The 17,126-nt window shown below is 36.2% G+C and overlaps 1 protein-coding gene across 1 annotated transcript in view; it reads left to right on the top strand.

The window, feature by feature from the left end:
* DNTT (DNA nucleotidylexotransferase) overlaps nucleotides 1-17,126 on the top strand; it is an 87,142-nt gene that overhangs the window by 54,203 nt on the left and 15,813 nt on the right. The window contains exons 8-10 of the mRNA XM_064662981.1: nucleotides 533-635; nucleotides 6,865-7,128; nucleotides 8,561-8,644. Of these exons, the coding sequence (XP_064519051.1) occupies nucleotides 533-635; nucleotides 6,865-7,128; nucleotides 8,561-8,644 (451 nt within the window). The remainder of the gene's footprint in view (nucleotides 1-532; nucleotides 636-6,864; nucleotides 7,129-8,560; nucleotides 8,645-17,126) is intronic.

Genomic DNA, 17,126 nt, shown 5'->3' on the forward strand with positions numbered 1-17,126 from the left:
AGGAAAAAATGCAAAATACTCAAAGGATTTATATCTGCTGTTAAAAGAAACAATAAAATTATTCATAATCACAGTTTTGTACATTAAAGTGTCCATCAAAAGCTAAGAAGAATGTTTAAGCCTGTGGTAGTCAGACTGGTAAGTTTATCTGCTGTTACTGCACTGGATTTATAATATGTAACATGGTATTTTGATTATGCTTTTTTTTTTTATCCAGAGATGACTAAAACCTTCTTTTCTGGGACTTAAGGGGAAGATGGAGAGAGATTTAACATCTGCAAATGGATCTGTAGTATCTAGTCAAAAAAGAGAGGAAATACATCAAAAAGCTTAAATTATTATTTAAAAAAGAACACTGATGGACCCCATAATAGAAATAGAAGATTCCATTTTGATTGTGTTTCAAGTAGCACTGCTATCACTTTTTTCTGCAAACTCATTTTGTAATGCAACAAAAATATTCTCTTTGAAAGCAGTGTGAAATTCAACAGGAACTTAACTCTTTTAGTCTCTTGTTATTTATTGCTTCTAGGGGTAAGAAGATGGGACATGACATTGATTTTTTGATCACCAATCCAGGACCAAGAGAAGATTATGAACTTCTGCATAAAGTTGTTGACTTATGGAAAAAGCAGGTATGAACTAAAGAATATTTGGCCATAGAGAGATGTTTTAAACTCTACTGAATTAAGCCTACACACTGCTTAAAGAATGTTATAGTCCTTTTTACAACCGACTGCAATGTTTTGAAATTAGTTATTGTTCTATTAATCATGATGATCTAGGTGCATCCTCCAGCTCTGTATGCTAGAGTTGAAGGTTATATCAGAAGAGCCCTACACACATTTTACTATTTCTTACCCTAAGAATAAGCAATTAGTCAGAGGTGAGAAGTCAAGCTAGGTAGAATTTTGAGTGACACAGAAAAACTGTTCTTATACTTTTAAACAAAACTGTATTTGTTTAATTTCTCCTTGTGATCGGAGCAGGCTCTCCCAAGAGAAGCTACTTCGGGGAGATCCAGCTTTAAGTGTAATGGATTTGTGTGACATAGTGGTGTGAAGTGAGTAAGTCTGAAAGCTTGGGTACCAAGCCCTGGAATTCTGGCTTCCTTTCAAACCATAAATTAGCAATTTTCCTGGCCTCCATGGAAATATTGGAAAATTGACATAGTTTCCCTTGATGTGTGTGTTTGGAAGAGTGCACATATCTTCAAGGTCCCTTCCAACCCAAACGATTTTATGATTCTATGATTTCATAGAGGAATTGTTCATCTAAGGCTGTGGGGCTTTTTTGTTTTGTTGTTGTTGGTTGGTTAGTTGGTTGTTGGTGGTTTTATTTATTTATTTTTTCTATTCAGCTTTCTTCAGTTTCAAGCAACTTTAAAGTTGGAAGTGTCTGAATTATAATAGATGAAGGTAGCTAAAAATATTCCCGGGTCAGAAAAATATATTATGTTGGGAATAATAAATTTTTGTTTTTTCTTCTACCTTTCTAGCCAGCTAAGATATTTTTCAACATTAGCTGCTGGTCCTTTTCAAAGGAATGGAGTACACTGCAACAAGTAAAAGGCCACCACTTTGAGGTGAATCATCAAATGCCTCACTGTTAAGTCAAGTCAGTTTTCAGTGCAGATAGCCTGGAGAGAATGCTTTTGAATTGATTTTGAGCTGTGTACTTTAATTAATGTATAATAGGTTAACACATGAAAGACATTAAAAACATCTGACTAGACAAAAGCTTGTCTGACTTTATAAAGTTTTCTGTTTCAAGGTGGTCAAAATCTTTCAGCTGGCTTTAATGGAAGGTCTTCGAACTTGTTTTTTCCTGATAAAATACATTATCTGAATTCCTATTCCTTCAGTTGATTTTTGGTCTTTGAAATGTTAACAGATTATTATTGATTTTTTATATTTCTCTCATTTCTATCCTAAGTCTGTATGAAAAGTGTCTGTGTTGGAGTAGATTGCTAGCAGGTACAGTGTAGAGTACTCCAAATAAAAGCAATGAAGCTACAGCAATTAATCATTAGAGGAGATACTCTATTTTTATCATTTTAGTATTTATGTACAAGTTCTTTTGCAGTCATTCTACTTTCTTTACTCTGAGAAAAGTTGCCTTTCTTCTTGGAAGGGGTCTTTTTACCTTCTTAAGCACACTTGAATGTCTAGGAAACCATATGTGCATCCTCCAGAAATCATGTTTATTATAATACAGCAGACAGGAACGTGACGACAGACCAAGGCCTGCCCTGAGTGTAGTCTTTCATACTTTCTTCTCCACCTACATTACTGAGAAAAATGGCTGATCTGAGAAGTCTGACCACTGAGCTGCTTTCATTAAATGGAATTGAAAGGAAAAAAAATAGAAAATGAATCGTTCTTTCTGATTTTCTTGTTAAGGATACAATTTGGCAGAAGGGAGGGCAGGCAGATTATGGGATGTCAAGGGTGGCCAAGAGTTTGATAAAAATATGAGGATTCCTCTAGAAATCCCAGGATGAAGAACACGTCAGAAGCAGAGATGCACAATGGCCATAGAAACAAAACCCAAACAAGCTGGGAATAGTTTAAAGCTGTGGACAAATACTTCCTGTGTTCTGTTTGTCCTCCAGACTTTTTATGGTTTATACTGCTAACTCTACTGCCTCTGCACTGTGGTACTTGTAATATACAGGCTTTTACTGCCTCTACTAAAAAATAACCTTCCAGCAAAATCAAAATGCAAAAAAAAAGAAAAGGGAATTATACACCTCTTGCCTTTTTTATTACCTTTGATTTCTGAGGGGGAGAGGAAGACACAAAAAAAACCCCAAAACTAAAGTACTTTTATACTTTTTGCAGTTGTCTGCTTCACAGCTTTCTACTTTTGTACTACTGCTTCAAAGCCCAAATTCATCAAAGTACATCACTGAGGTCACGATGTTGACTTGCTTTTGGCAGCTCTTAGTGAAGGATTCCACAATGTTTAACTTCTAAATTATGGACCTCAGCCTATTTAAATAGTTTAAAGGGCCTTTTTCTTAGCTGAAAAATTCAATGTAACAGGATCCTTCCATTGAAAGCTGCTGAAAACAAAGTGGCTAAATCAACACCATCATGCTCTTTGATGCAGCATCACCACAAATAAATGGGCTGACGAACAGAGAGGACAAAGTCTTCAAAGCAGAGTGGCAAAATGGAAAAGCTGTGATGCAGTACACAGGCTACGGTTTTAATGGTTCCAAAAAGTGTCATAAAGAAAGTAGGAAATTACCTCTGAGGGTTAGAGCTTGAAAGTCTGTGGGCAAACAGACTGAGCCATCTGTGTCGATGTAGCTTCATTCACATACTGTGAAAAAATATTTTAATGTTTTGCTGAAAACATATAGCTATATTTAGCACTGTTCCTCTTGTTATATACATACTTTCAACAAAGGAAGAGATACTGTTACTACAGGCATTCCTGCTCTCAGTTTTCCCCCCTGTATTCATGTAAGTATAATGTTGCATTCTTCTTTTGGCTTTTAGGAAAATGAGGAAGGTAAATGCCTGCCTGTGCTTACTTATTTTAGTATATTAGTGGTCTAATTTAAACTCTAGAATTGACCTCTAGAATAGATATGATCAGGAAGGGGAAGGCTTGATGTCCCTTTAAAGAAGATGGTGAGGAGCAAGTAATGAGTCTCATTTTTTTCTATTGCTGGAAAGAGATTTTTGGAAACAGTCTTTACAACACAGCAGCACATTCATTATTGAGTGACAACTGGATTTGAGCAGCAGCAAAACCTGTTTCTAAGGCAAGACACAGAAATGGTTAAGAAGATGGAGCAAAGAACTTTTTGTTTCAGATAAAAGGATGCAAAAGGATGCAGAGATTCTATGTGAACACATTTCGTCTCACCTTCCTTCTTGATGTATTAGGAATTTTTTTTATTTTGTTCTGGTTCAGCTTCAGTAGAAGCTGAGGAAATTCTTACCTAAAATAGACTATTTCAAGGTGGTTCCTATCAGCTTTAGAAATTGCCCAGACAACAAATAATGAAAAAACAGTACAGAATAACCCAGAGAGAGGTAGTCATAAAATATCTTTATAGTCACACATGTCAACCATGGCCACCTGCAAATACTTGAAATGTGTTCAAGTAGAAAACATGGTCAGCAAGGGGAAACAGCAGTAGGAAGGTTCTGATTCTGAATTGTTGTAATTTCTTCATGATTGCTTGATGTAAAATCTCATGGACCACAAGGAGCGTTACCTTGAAATTCCTAAATATGAAAAGAGGATGAGAAACAAAAAAAAAGATATATAGAAGACACCCATCTTTAAACACTGGTTTAACAAGCAGAATTCGTACTCTTCAAGCAGGTGAGACATCTCAAAGGAAGGATCTTTAGTGAGTGTTCTATCCAGGATGGCTTTAGGTAAAGGGAATTCCTTCATTTTTGATGTGGGCAAAGACTAATATGTCAAATTTACCCTGTTTTCATTTACAACTACATATTCCTGTAATTAGTAGAAAGTTGGAAAAAATTACTCTGAAAAAGCTTAGAAGACATCATCTATAACATGATAATACAGCTAAGTGATAGAATTAAGATACTGATGAAGCAGAGGATATAATATATAAGTAAAAGTTAAACCTGAGTGTCTTAAAAAGCCTGATTGTTTTATGCCAAGGTAATAGATAATACTATTTCCTCAAGAGCTTGCAGGCTAAAAGTCCAATTATGGGGTACTGGTGGCCATGTGTGACTGTCCCCAGATCTCACTGAGACAAAAAACTCCCTAGGTGCTTTCGTGCTTGTCCATGAAGAGAGATACCACTGTGTGCAGTAATATCTTGGTGGATTTCCCAAGTGATCAGAAACAAAAATCCTGCTAAGGCTTCCCACCTACAGTAGGAATTCCATTCCTTTTGTAGTCCATCTAAAGATGAGCTTTAATTCCTAATTTCTTGCACCAGAATTGAGGAGATTTCAACTTCATGTAAACAAAGAGTACACAAAGACTGATACAGGCTGTGGCAAGTGTATAAAACTGGTATAAATCTGAGCACACAGTCTACAAACACCATACAAGTGCTTGAAATGTAGGTATTTGGAGCTACAAAATAAGACTTTGCTAAAACTCAATCTAGTTAAGCTTCTGTCTAGGGAAATAAATTATTTAGATTCATTCTGGGATATATTAGGTAATGCCCCAAATCTCAAAGAGCAAAAAAAAAATGAAGGGAAAGTCAAGAAAGTACTGATTAAGTAGCTAAAAGATTTTTATAGAGAATGGAAGAATGTCAGTGCTTAACCAAAGCTTGAAGTCATCAATTAATGGCCAGTGACCAATGAGATTGAAATAATTTTTGTTAGTATTAAAAGCAACAAAATTAATCTGAAGGCAGGCATAGTTTCATCAAAAAAAGAGTGAGATAATAAGCATTAACATTCAACAGCTGTTTTGAGCCTATATTCGGAAATTGCAAGCATCAGTGCCTTGTGACATTGGGGTAAAATTAAGAAAAAATTGCTGTTTTAAAGATGGATGTGAGCAAGCACCTGCTAAAATTAAGCATTTTCAACTCAGCAGACTTGGAAACTAGTAATCCAAGAGAAGGAGCTACATAAAGAGTTTTCTCATATCGGTTTATAATAAATCTTCATAATCAGGAAAAATCCCAAAGTGAAAGAATGTCAATTCAAATCAAATAGTCATCATTAAAAAGGTAGCCCAGTGACCCACAAAACAGCCTGTAACAGTTTTCCAGTAAAATAATGGGATCGTTAATTTGAGACTATCATCAACAAAAACCTGGAGGCTGAAAATGTAACAATACCTATCAGTGTCTCTTCATGGAAATCATATCTTGTTAAGTGTTTTTGTTATGCCTTTTTTTTGGTCAGAATTATAGCTCTGAGCGATGAAAGTAACTTTATTGCTGTAAAGTATTCTCTAAGGCATTTAACATATTATCCTGTAAAGTTACCACACTTGCACTATATAAAAGAAATAATCAAAATCTGGTGTTTAATATGGAGGTATTTTTCAAAAAAATCAGTTCAGTGTTACTTGTGATCATAAAAGGTCTGATCTGGGGACCATTGTAATTAACCACTGACAGCCATCAAATACAACCACTTCTATACAATCTCAGTTCAATATTGCAATTAAAAAAAAAAAAACCCACACAAAACTAATATGATTCTTTACTACGTATTAAGGGATGTGTTAATTAACAGTGAGGAGGCATTCTTGACCATGTTTTTTGATGGTGAGACTAATATAAGAATTTCTAGTCTGGAGGAAGGAGAATGTGTAAACATTTGAGGAATTTTAAAGCAGACGCAAAAAAATTGATCTAAAGACACAAAGAGATGTGCACTCCCTTCAAGGAACAGACATGGTCAGGGCCCTTGCATCTCTCTAGAGACTCCAGACCTTGTCACAAGGAAACCTCATGCAACAGATACAGTCCAAATGCTCAGTTTGGAATCTGTCAAAAAGACTGTGCTCTGGAATAATTGGCCTTTCCAGATGTCTGCCATGTGGGAATACATTGATCCTTACTCAGAAATTTCTGTTGACATAACTACAAAAGGCATAGGACAAAAGGGTGGGGGGGAAGAATTGCAAATACTGTCTCCTTAGTACAGGGTAGGGTATCACTACTGTCAGATGTCTCTCAGTGCAGATTTCCCTCAAATGATCTGCTAATATTTTTTCAGAAGCTGTTGCTATTTCATGCCTCTGCTCAGCCCAGATTTGGCATGGCACAGTTCTGTGTTTACTGAAATTACATTTTACATGAATTTTTGAGGCAACTGTCTAGAAACCCTGGAATGACAGTAAAACCAGTCCAGCAATTCAATGTGAGCAATGTCTTCTCTTTAGGGCTTACTCCTGTATTGTGATATCATTGAATCAACATTTGTAGAAGAACAGCTACCAAGCAGAAAAGTTGATGCCATGGATAATTTTCAGAAGTGTTTTACAATTTTAAAATTATATCAACCAGGAGTAGACAACAGCAGTTACAACACGTCAAAAAAATCGGATATGGCAGAAATCAAAGACTGGAAAGCAATTCGTGTGGATCTGGTCATAACCCCCTTTGAGCAATATGCATATGCTCTGTTAGGTTGGACAGGCTCCAGGGTAAGTAACCACAACAGCTTAAGTTGTCCTAGCATTATAACCTATTTTTGTTGTTGCAGGACCATTCATAGTTCATGGATTTTAAAAAAATGTTCCTGATCTCCAAACATCACATTTCATGTTGTCATCAACCCCTGGTCATAGGTTGGGAGCTGATGAATTCATCACTGACATTTATGGATGTCTCTCTAAGGGAGTTAACATCTATTTTCCTTGAAGCTTAGTGTTTAGGTTCATGGACTGGAGGGCTAGATTTTTAGTCAGTCATGTTGTCTTTTTGTATCATACTTCTGTTAACAAGCAATTTAAATGGTTACCGAGTAGAGAGATGATTCGGAAAGTGTCATAGAGTTTTACAGGAAATTAAACATTTGAGGAATAGATGTTCTGAGTTGGAACTTAATTTGGTTTGTAGGAAATTGAAAGCAATTTGATATCCTTCTTTTCAGATTAGATAAAATGTTTTGTTTCAGTTGCATTTTAATTGACTGTTTTAAATTGTAAACACTGGAAAAATTTTAAATTTGCACATTACTTTTGAACTAGAATATTTTGATTTATGTTTTAATAAGTTAAGAAAACTTGAAATGACAGCTGTTTTCACAATGAGCACTGTAGTCAGTTGGCATAATATAAAATAGTACACTATTTTCAAAATAAAAAATTCTATCTAAATGCAAACTCAAACCTCAAATGATTAATCTCTCTCCACACAGAATTATTTTTTTAATCTGTTCTACATGCTTGCCTTCTGATGTTCATTTTCTTAGGGAGTGATTACATGGTACAGTGGAGAGCTCGTGAGCCTGCTCTGAATGATCTTTTTGATGTGCTGGAAGCAGTACAGGTGCATTGCCACTCTGTTCTACCCAGGTTAATTGGAAGCAGGAGGGTTTAGACCAGGCAAAATGTTGAAATTGATGTGTTCTCCTGCTGGGCTTATGAGTTACTTCAGTCACATTTCTTTCTGAGATAACAAAATGTGTTTATTTGGACCTTGGATTAAGTTCTGCAAACTTTGGGGTCCTTTCTTATCCTGGAAGTGTCTGGCTACTTAACAGCCCTTTTCTCAACTCTCTAGGTGGGTGTCTATACTAAAAATGCACAGTGTGAGGCCCTCTGGTTGAGTGGGCAATGACTTCATCTTTCTCTGCCTCACTGAACTTCTACTTCCTGTTGAGCTAATTCACCTACAGTCTGTGGGAGCCCATCAAAGGCTTACTTTCTCATAGTGTGCCCAACTAACCAACTGAAGTGATGGACCCTATCAAAATATTGTCCTTTCAGATCATTAGTTTTATCAGTCCGCAGTCCTTTAATAGAGGTAATTTTTACAAGTTTGTTGATTATATGGTTTGGTGTTAGGACTCTTATACAAAGGATAATGATTTTGGTTTGTCAGAATGGCTGATAGTTGCTGTATCTTTCCCAGGAATTTGGACGTGATTTGCGGAGATATGCTAGTCATGAAAGGAAGATGATATTGGATAACCACGGGTTATATGACAGGAGAAAGGTACTGTTTATTCTCAGAAGTAAAGCTGTTGTGTTTTTATTTCTGAGCCGGCATTTCCTGTTTATTTTTGATATTCAAGTATATAGAATATTTTAGCTTGATTATCTATTTTGTGGTAAAACAGTCCCACCTTCACAAGATTTAGGTGCACTGACAGAACCTGATTAAATCTGAACAAGTAAGTCTGGAAGCCTTTTCTTGGCATTGATGAGGTAATTTCTGAAATTTAACAAGAAAAGTACATTAGACAATGGTGATTGGAAAGAACTATGCAGTCTTTACAAAATGGAGGATAATTAATCTATAAGTATTTTAAAAAATACTTTACTGTCCCATTTCAGAAGGAAACGTTACTGTATCTCAGGACCAATTTCAACTACTATTGCGCTAATATTTCAAAGGAAGAGGGGATATTGATGGCTACAGGCTGAGCTGGAAGTCTTGAGGAAGTTTTTGCGGGGTATAACACTAAGCGGAGATCAGGGATCATCCTGCTTTTAAAGCCCTGCATCCAGAAGTCTCTGTAGAATTCTGTTTAGTCAGGCTTGCCAGTCTGGGTAGTATTTGATATAATTTCTGGTATTAATGCTCTTGGCTGCAGTAATACTGGTCTGGCTTTTATCTGGCTTAATGTCTGTACTTGTATTAGTGTCTGTGTCAGGCCATTTAAATAATAAGCAAAAATCAATCTTGAAGATGTTTATTGATGTCATTATAGGGGAAGGCAAAAGTACCATGTCAAGATTTTACATTAATCTTTCCTATATATTCCTTATAGAATGGAGACTGCTTTTAGCATCCCTACTTACATGCAGTATTGTCTCATTGCTTGTTTATGGTGATCTAAACCATCACTCCATTTCAGTTGTCTCCATATGTGCTTTCAGGTTCAAATGCTATAGCATCCTCATTTCACGTAGAAATCTGGGGAAATTATTAGGCTAATTATCCATTTAGTCAGGTATCCTGTCTCCAACAATTGTCAATACTAGATGCTTAAGATGAAAACATAAAATCGCATAATTGATAAATATGCTATCAAATGTCCAAGGGGAAAGTTACTTCACAAACTCAAGAATGATGTCAGTTTATTTCTGCCTGTCTTATATATTTTGAAAATATTCAAAACATAAACTCTGTCTTGACATTATGGCAGATTTATTATCTGCAAGTTATGATGTGCTCTGTTATGTAGCTTTTGGGGTGTAACAGATAACTGCACTAGGGAAAACCAGAGAATTTAAGAAATGCCAGTGTTATTTTTTTGTGTGCAGCAAAATTTTCCTGCTTGGTGTATGAGTATGTATCATATCTACTGCTTTTACCTGGAGCCCTGAGACATTCATAGATGCAAAATGGACACCATTCATTCATTAACAACATCAATCAGTATTGGTTTTTTTTTATTGTCTTTAGGCTTTATATCTGTGTACCATTCAAGTCCTTCTGGGAAAGAAAATGTGAATTTCCATATGTATTTCACTGGACTAGCCAAGATGTTTCACAGATAAATGATGAGTTTATCTTCACAATGTCCTCTGGGAAGAAAGATGCTCTTGTCTTCCCAAATTTTCTTGTAAAGAGCTGAGGCAGAGAAAGATTTAAGGCCCAAAAAATTCACTGGTTTCAAGGGCCCCCTGTTTGCAGTGCCTGACCTGAAATTTCTCTTGTGTAGTATCTGTCTTGTGACTTTGAAAAATACGAAGAAATATGTGTATCCATGTCATGTTTCCCCAAACCATCAGCTCTAGTTTTAACTCAGTCTCCACACCTTCTACATGTTTGAGTCTCAGCTTACACTTCTTCAATTCCTCAGTGAACTGCAACTTAAAAGATTTTCCTTATTCCTTATTATAACACAGGAGTTCTTGGCAAGGGCAAAGAAAAAAAAAACACAAACAAAACCCCAAAACTCAAACTAAATCAAACCCACAAAAGCAGACCAAACCTTCAGGGCAAATTTCAAGTATCTTGACCATAAAATCCTTAATCTAGGATTTCCATATATCAAATGAAGTACTTGAATAGCTCAGTTGTCCCTTTCTGGGAGGGACTCTGCTTTCGAATGTCCATCTGTCATCATGGACACACACACACAGTATCTAAGTCTACTATTTCTTATTTAATCCCATACGCAGCCAGTTTACTTCCACATTTTATTTTTTTGCTGTAAACCACAGATGTACTACAGATTTCAAAACAAGAAGTCATGTTAATCTGTTGACACAGCAGAATGCTGTTCTTCTTTCTGCTGCAGTCTCAAAAATAGCTAAATTACATTATCTGAAATTTTCCACAAAGAAAGTCCACATATGCAGTATGCAAAATTTCAGACCAGGCAGGACTTGAAGTTATAATCTCCTTAACATGCAATCTTTTATCAAGTAGTGTCATTCTAACAAGAAGCAGGGACACAATTTCTCAGCAAGTATTCTAATATTTATAATCTAATGTGTTAAATTAAAATAATTTTAAAAATTATTTTAAGCTTTCCAATTTTGTATTACGTTAGTCCCAGAAATGACATTTTTAATAAAAAAGCCTTCCCCACTGCTATTCAGTGTGTAATGTAGTCAGAAATGTGCAGAATACAGCTATGATGTCTGTAACTGTGAAATTTGAGATGATGATGCATAGTGGAAGAGGAAAAGTTTGCAGTAAGTTGTGTGGCTGCCAAGGTTGATTAATTTTTAGCATCAGCAGGTTAGTAAGCTTAAAGTAAGGGATAAAAATAATTAGCAATTTTACACAAGGGAACATATGCCCAAATCATGAAATGTTTATGGTTGGTTTTGGGTTTTTTTCAATCATGAAGAGTAGAGAATCTACTTTATGGTAATTCTAGTGCTTTTCTTTAAAAATTAAAATACTAAAACAGAGGATGTTTTATCTGTACCACCTTTTAAAATTTGATTGGAACATGAGCATATGTCTTTCATAAGGACATTTCTCCTCGTGGCAGGAAATCTTCTTTTCTCGAAGCTAAAAACAATCAGGAAGCAGATATCCCTTGTGCAAGCTACTCAAGATCCCTCAACACAGTCTTAATTAAGGTTAATTTGACACCATAGGTAAAAACTGAATCACATCTTTTCCATATTTCTCTCCTTGTTTGCTGAAGAGAGGTTACCTTATGTCACCTGCTCTGTCCAGGCAGACAAACTTTTGCACACAACTCTCTTAACTGTCACTGGGCTATTGACTGGGATATAATTTGGGAGCTGGGCCAAATCCTTTCTGCTTCATTCTTCTTTTATTAGTCTGTGTGTGTGTACAGCAAAAGGGATAGAAAGGTCAGGGAGAGTCAAACTAATTCTTGGTCCTGATGAAGACCAAATCCTTTACTTGAAAATACTTGCCTGTCATCGTTTAAAATTTTGCAAGCTGGTATAAGAAGATAATAAACCATGCTATAGCAAATACACTTTGTTGAGGTTTTTTCAGATGGAATGTAACAGTGTTTGTAAGAGAATGTCATTCGTTATAAAAGAAAACAGTTTCCTGATTTGTTCTACATTCCAATATATAATTCAGTATACTTTATGCTTCTATATTAATATTTATCAGCCCTTTGGCACTGAAGCTTGCACTGGCCCACTGCCTGAAATGTGATGTGTGTCAGAGAATCCCAGATCCCAGCGTTCAAAGGGACTTGCATCAGGAGAGAGTCCTGGTTACTTTAATGTATTTCCAAAGGGATTCTGACAGGAATAGGGAGCATTAACACAACAGTTAGGAATCAATTACGTAGCTTTGCAGAGGGGAACAAAAGGAACAGATATTTTCTCCTGGGACTCATTACAAAGTTACACTGTGAAATTATTCCTCAGCCTTGATTTATTTTTTTCTTTCTAGTGTGACTCTTTTTATATATTTGTTGGTTTTGTAAGACAGTGTGTAATTATCAAACTAATGATTTTTTCAGTTCTGTAGTAAAAAGGGCATTTTGTAGATCTTCCTTTGGTAGGAAAATTATGGCAAAAAAATTGAAAATTTCCTATCAATTATCTGTCAACCTCTCTTACATAAACAGATGAGTGGATGTCCAAATCTGTGTCTCTTTAGAAGTGTGTACTAAAGCTGTGGAAATCAGCACTGGTATATACCAACCTGAAGTATGTAGTTTCTGTGATTTACATCAACTGGGGGTCAAACCTTACTATGATCCCCACTCTTATAGAATGGAGTTTGTTGATCAGTCATGAGGAAGAAAGAGAAATTGTGTGTTCCCAATGTCTTATAATATTATTGCTGTTACAATTGGCATGACACTTTTATGAACAGGCCAATAAAATTCTCATTGTAAAACTTTCCTGGTTCGTGAATGAACAATATGCTCTCTAAGTCAAGTAGAAGTGCTTTTGGAAAAAAGAATTTAATTTTTCTATGCAAACCATAATTCATCAGCTGAACTGTAGCTTCTTCCTCAGAAAAATTAAGGTCCTTAACCTGGAAACTGTGGGATCACTGGTTGTTTTGACAATCCTCCGTGTTGGCTTGAGGGTCAATTATCCCTTAACACACTATAAAGAATTTTTTTTTACAACATGCATTGTGTCTAGACCTAATCAGGAGCTAGTAAGAGTGCAAATGCTGATCTCATTTTTTAATGTAATGTGTCCATCAGTACCCCGTCTGAACTGCAGTTTTCAGTGTGTGTGCATATATACAGTTGAAGGAGCAGGCTGGAAACAATGTGATGTTTTATCTATCAGTACTTCAGGGTTGTGCGCTGTCCGGGCTCTGAACCTGGAAATGTCTCAAGGGCACAGCGAAATCACTCTGATACTTCTGTGTAAATTTTGCACATACTGCTAGTGTTTTGGATCCACAGAGAAAACTATCAAGAACAGCTGCTAATATGTGTGGAAGGCATGTTATCATGTGCAGCCTGGAAGTAATGGCTGGAGGCCACCTACCCCACTCACGCCTTTTTGTACTCTGCAGTAGGTCCCCCCTTGCCTGGTACACTTGTCTTTTCTTGAACCACTTTGTAACTGGGTGCTGTGTCAGGCTGGTAAACTGGCAAGATTACAGGCAATCAAAGAATCACGTACCAGTTCAGATGTGTGACATCAGAGGGCATATTCAAACAACTTTCAGGCTTTCATGTTCTCTGTTCTCTGAATGATTTCTGATCCCTCTTTTAATCCGAATTTGGCTTGTCAGAAGGCAACACGAGAAAGGATTTTGGCATTTGATGACTGTGTGAGCTTAAGAGAGTGTACATATTGTTGTGATATGGCCTAAGGAAGAAGGGTGGTCCAGAAATTTGACTACTAGCTTGCAACTTTGTCACAGTGTAGCCAAGTTTTCTCTGTAGTTTCAAGCAGATCATTTAGCCTTCCTTGATCTCATTTCCTGACAGTAAAACCTAATTCCCATGATGGAAAGAGACAGTAAGAATAAGTAGTTGACCAGCGCAGCATAAACTAGTTCAGTCTGATAAAAGATTTTGATCACTCAACATTTTACCTTTCCCTATAACTTGGAGAAAAAACAAATGTTTAATGAAGAATTTCAAGTATGAAAATTTGCTTGTTCTCTTAATCAGAAGGAAAGTCAATATGTTGACGCTTTTTGCAAAAGGATTTGCTTTCTGAATCTCAGCTTTGGAAACAATCCACAGATCAGACTGTTGCAAACATCCAAAGATCAGACAGCTCTTGGGGCTGCAAGCTCTGAGGTGCTCACTTGGCTGGCTGCTCCAGGCTCATGGAGCCAATAAACTCTGGGGATCCTGGCTCTGAAGTATTTAAAATGACTTATTTCAACTCAGACTCCCAGTAGCCTGTCAAGTAACTTATTGAGAAGATATGCAAGCTGGCAGGAGTTCAAATACACTTAGATTTTTTCAAGTGTTTGGTAAACTAGATGCTATTGAATTGTGGGGTTTTTTTCAGGGCAATAGTTTTATAATTACATCATTTTTATGGCACACCCAGGTTTAGGTGAGTAGGAAAATTCCAACAAACTGAAATTCATTAGTGTTTTCCTGATTACATCTGTTCAAAAGGTAATGGGATATTATGCTTGTGTGACTATACATGTGTTAAGTAGAAATGCTGTTCCCTACAACCGTTTTTCTCTGGGAATCCTGGGAAGTTGAATTCTAGTGGTTCTCAATGAGCAAAATCTATATATTGTGTTTCTCAGTACAGCTTGCTGTGAGGATGCTCCAAACTTAACTACAGAAGATGCTTCTGAAAGATCTACTGTTCTATGCAAAGCTCAACCCTACCACTTATACTGTGGATAAATCTGACTTTTTAAAATGCAGGATTTATCAACCTTTTTTACTACTGCTTCCTAACTAAACCCTCTATCTGAATTAATTAAAAATTAGTACCATTTCCAAATACTTCAGAACCTCTATGAAAATAAACTTCTTTTTGTTGTTGTTGTTTTTACATTTTGGTAACTATTCGGAAACTATTCCTCAGAGTAAAGGAAGTGGTTTAAAACTTCCTCACTTCATAGGGTTTCAGGTGCAGTGGGATTCCCTATTGCTCTTTCCTTTCATTCAGAGTATATTTATTTTTCTTGATGCCATTTACTATTCAGCAGTTACTGAGAGCCAGCTTTGCATAAATCAGGAACTATTTCAATTTTTCCAGAAGTTCTGAGTGATATATTTCCTTAAATTTTTATCTTTTGAGCATGTAAGTTAAGCTGAATGAGCCATGGGGGGGTGGGGGGTGGGCTGGATGCATTAAATTGGTTCAAGTACTTTTCTCAATTTCTGTTTTGTGGCAGGACATTTCTAGGGTTGGCACACGGGACACCTTCATGGCTAGATCATGGCCATGTAGAAAGCGTCTTTCTCCCTCACCTTGGAGATCCTCAAACTTGTTGTGGGTTCTGAGGATTGAGTTTGTCTTCTAAATTCTGATTTTTATCTTATATAAACCCATATATTTCCACGATATTCCAGAAAATCACTTTTAAGTCCAATTATTATTTTATGCAGTTCATGGCAGCAAAATGAAATGATGTAAATAATTAACATTGCTTTTTTGCAAAAGAATAGATGGGTTTCCTAGAGTATAATAGACTAATTGAATTATTAGCATATGAATGTTCTTGCACTGACATTGTAGGTTGATGTTTTTTTGTAAGAGAAGGGTCATGAGCTCAGTGTTATTTTGAAGAGTCATTGGAGCAGAAAGCAGTTATTAATTTTATGTCCTATGTAAATTTAAGATGGAAAATAGCTCCCTTAATGTTTTCTACTAGAGAAATATTGGAAAAAATATGACATTATACAGATGACTGATTGATGATTGATGACAATTTTGCATTTAAAAAACCTTGTGTGAATTTGAATGTCATTAAATGTTATTTAGTTGTTGAATAACAAGAGAGGTGGTTTATATAACTGTTCTGAATAACAAACTCACAAGGGGCACCAAAAACTTTGTAATGGGACCCAGCTTTGCAAGCTATTAACTGCCGTGCAATTACACTGAATATAGTAAGATTCTGTGATCCCAACTTTTTTAAGAGAATATTTACTTTTTTCCTGAGAATATTTACTTTTCTTCCTGAAACCATTATAAGCATGAAAGGGGTAATTTATCTTTGGATTTCTTCCACATTGTGAAGCTCATGTGCATTCAATAGTCATCATCACTATTGCACAGTTTTTGCCATTTGCCTGAAGAATGAATTCCTATTTAGGAAAAACCTAACTAACTTTCCAGACAGGGCTTACCCTGTCTGCCTTTGCATATATCTCTAAAGCCAAATTACAGTGGTGATTACAGTCTCAGTAAATTACTATTTTATGACTGTAATGCTCTGATGAGCTGGCTTCAGAGTGTCTGTAAGCATGCTGAGTTCTGCTACTGCCCATCTTTTGCCAGAGTAGCTGCTTCACAGACAACCACAATGTTTGCAGGAGGTAGCCCATCCAGTCATGCCTGGCAACTTACTCGATCTTCTAGCATCCCTCATGATATTCAATTTTTATTCTGGCTGAGTCTAAGTCTGTGTTGTGGCTTTTACAGTTACAAGCCAGTGGCTTTTATTGTGAAACATGGCTTACCTGACAGTGACCATGTTGGTGTGAAAAGTTATGTTCATATGTCCATGTGGTGGCTTGGCTTAGAGGATGGAAACAGCTCCGAGGAAGCCAAATTGATTGCAGATGGCCGGGTAGTTATCTGGACTTTCCAGAACTTTCCAGATAAAAAGCCAGCTTTGTTTTCCAAGCACGGATTCTTTTCTTTCACTACCCAATATGATAATTCTCAAAAACATGTATCACCAGGAAGAAGAGCTGTCTATTGTTCTATAACCTCATTTTATTACATAAAGTTGTGTAATATTCATGTGTTTAACCGTCTATTCAATAGTTACTCTTTTTAAGTTGGTTTGTGTCATCCAAGAACGTGTACTCCACACTATCTTTCATTGAAAAAAGATGCTTGCAAAAGTACTTGCACAGTTAAAGAAACATTTTTTATGATTCTTTAAAAGT

The sequence above is a fragment of the Pseudopipra pipra genome, chromosome 8, assembly GCF_036250125.1.
Source record: "Pseudopipra pipra isolate bDixPip1 chromosome 8, bDixPip1.hap1, whole genome shotgun sequence".
In the NCBI taxonomy this organism is placed as follows: Eukaryota; Metazoa; Chordata; class Aves; order Passeriformes; family Pipridae; genus Pseudopipra; species Pseudopipra pipra.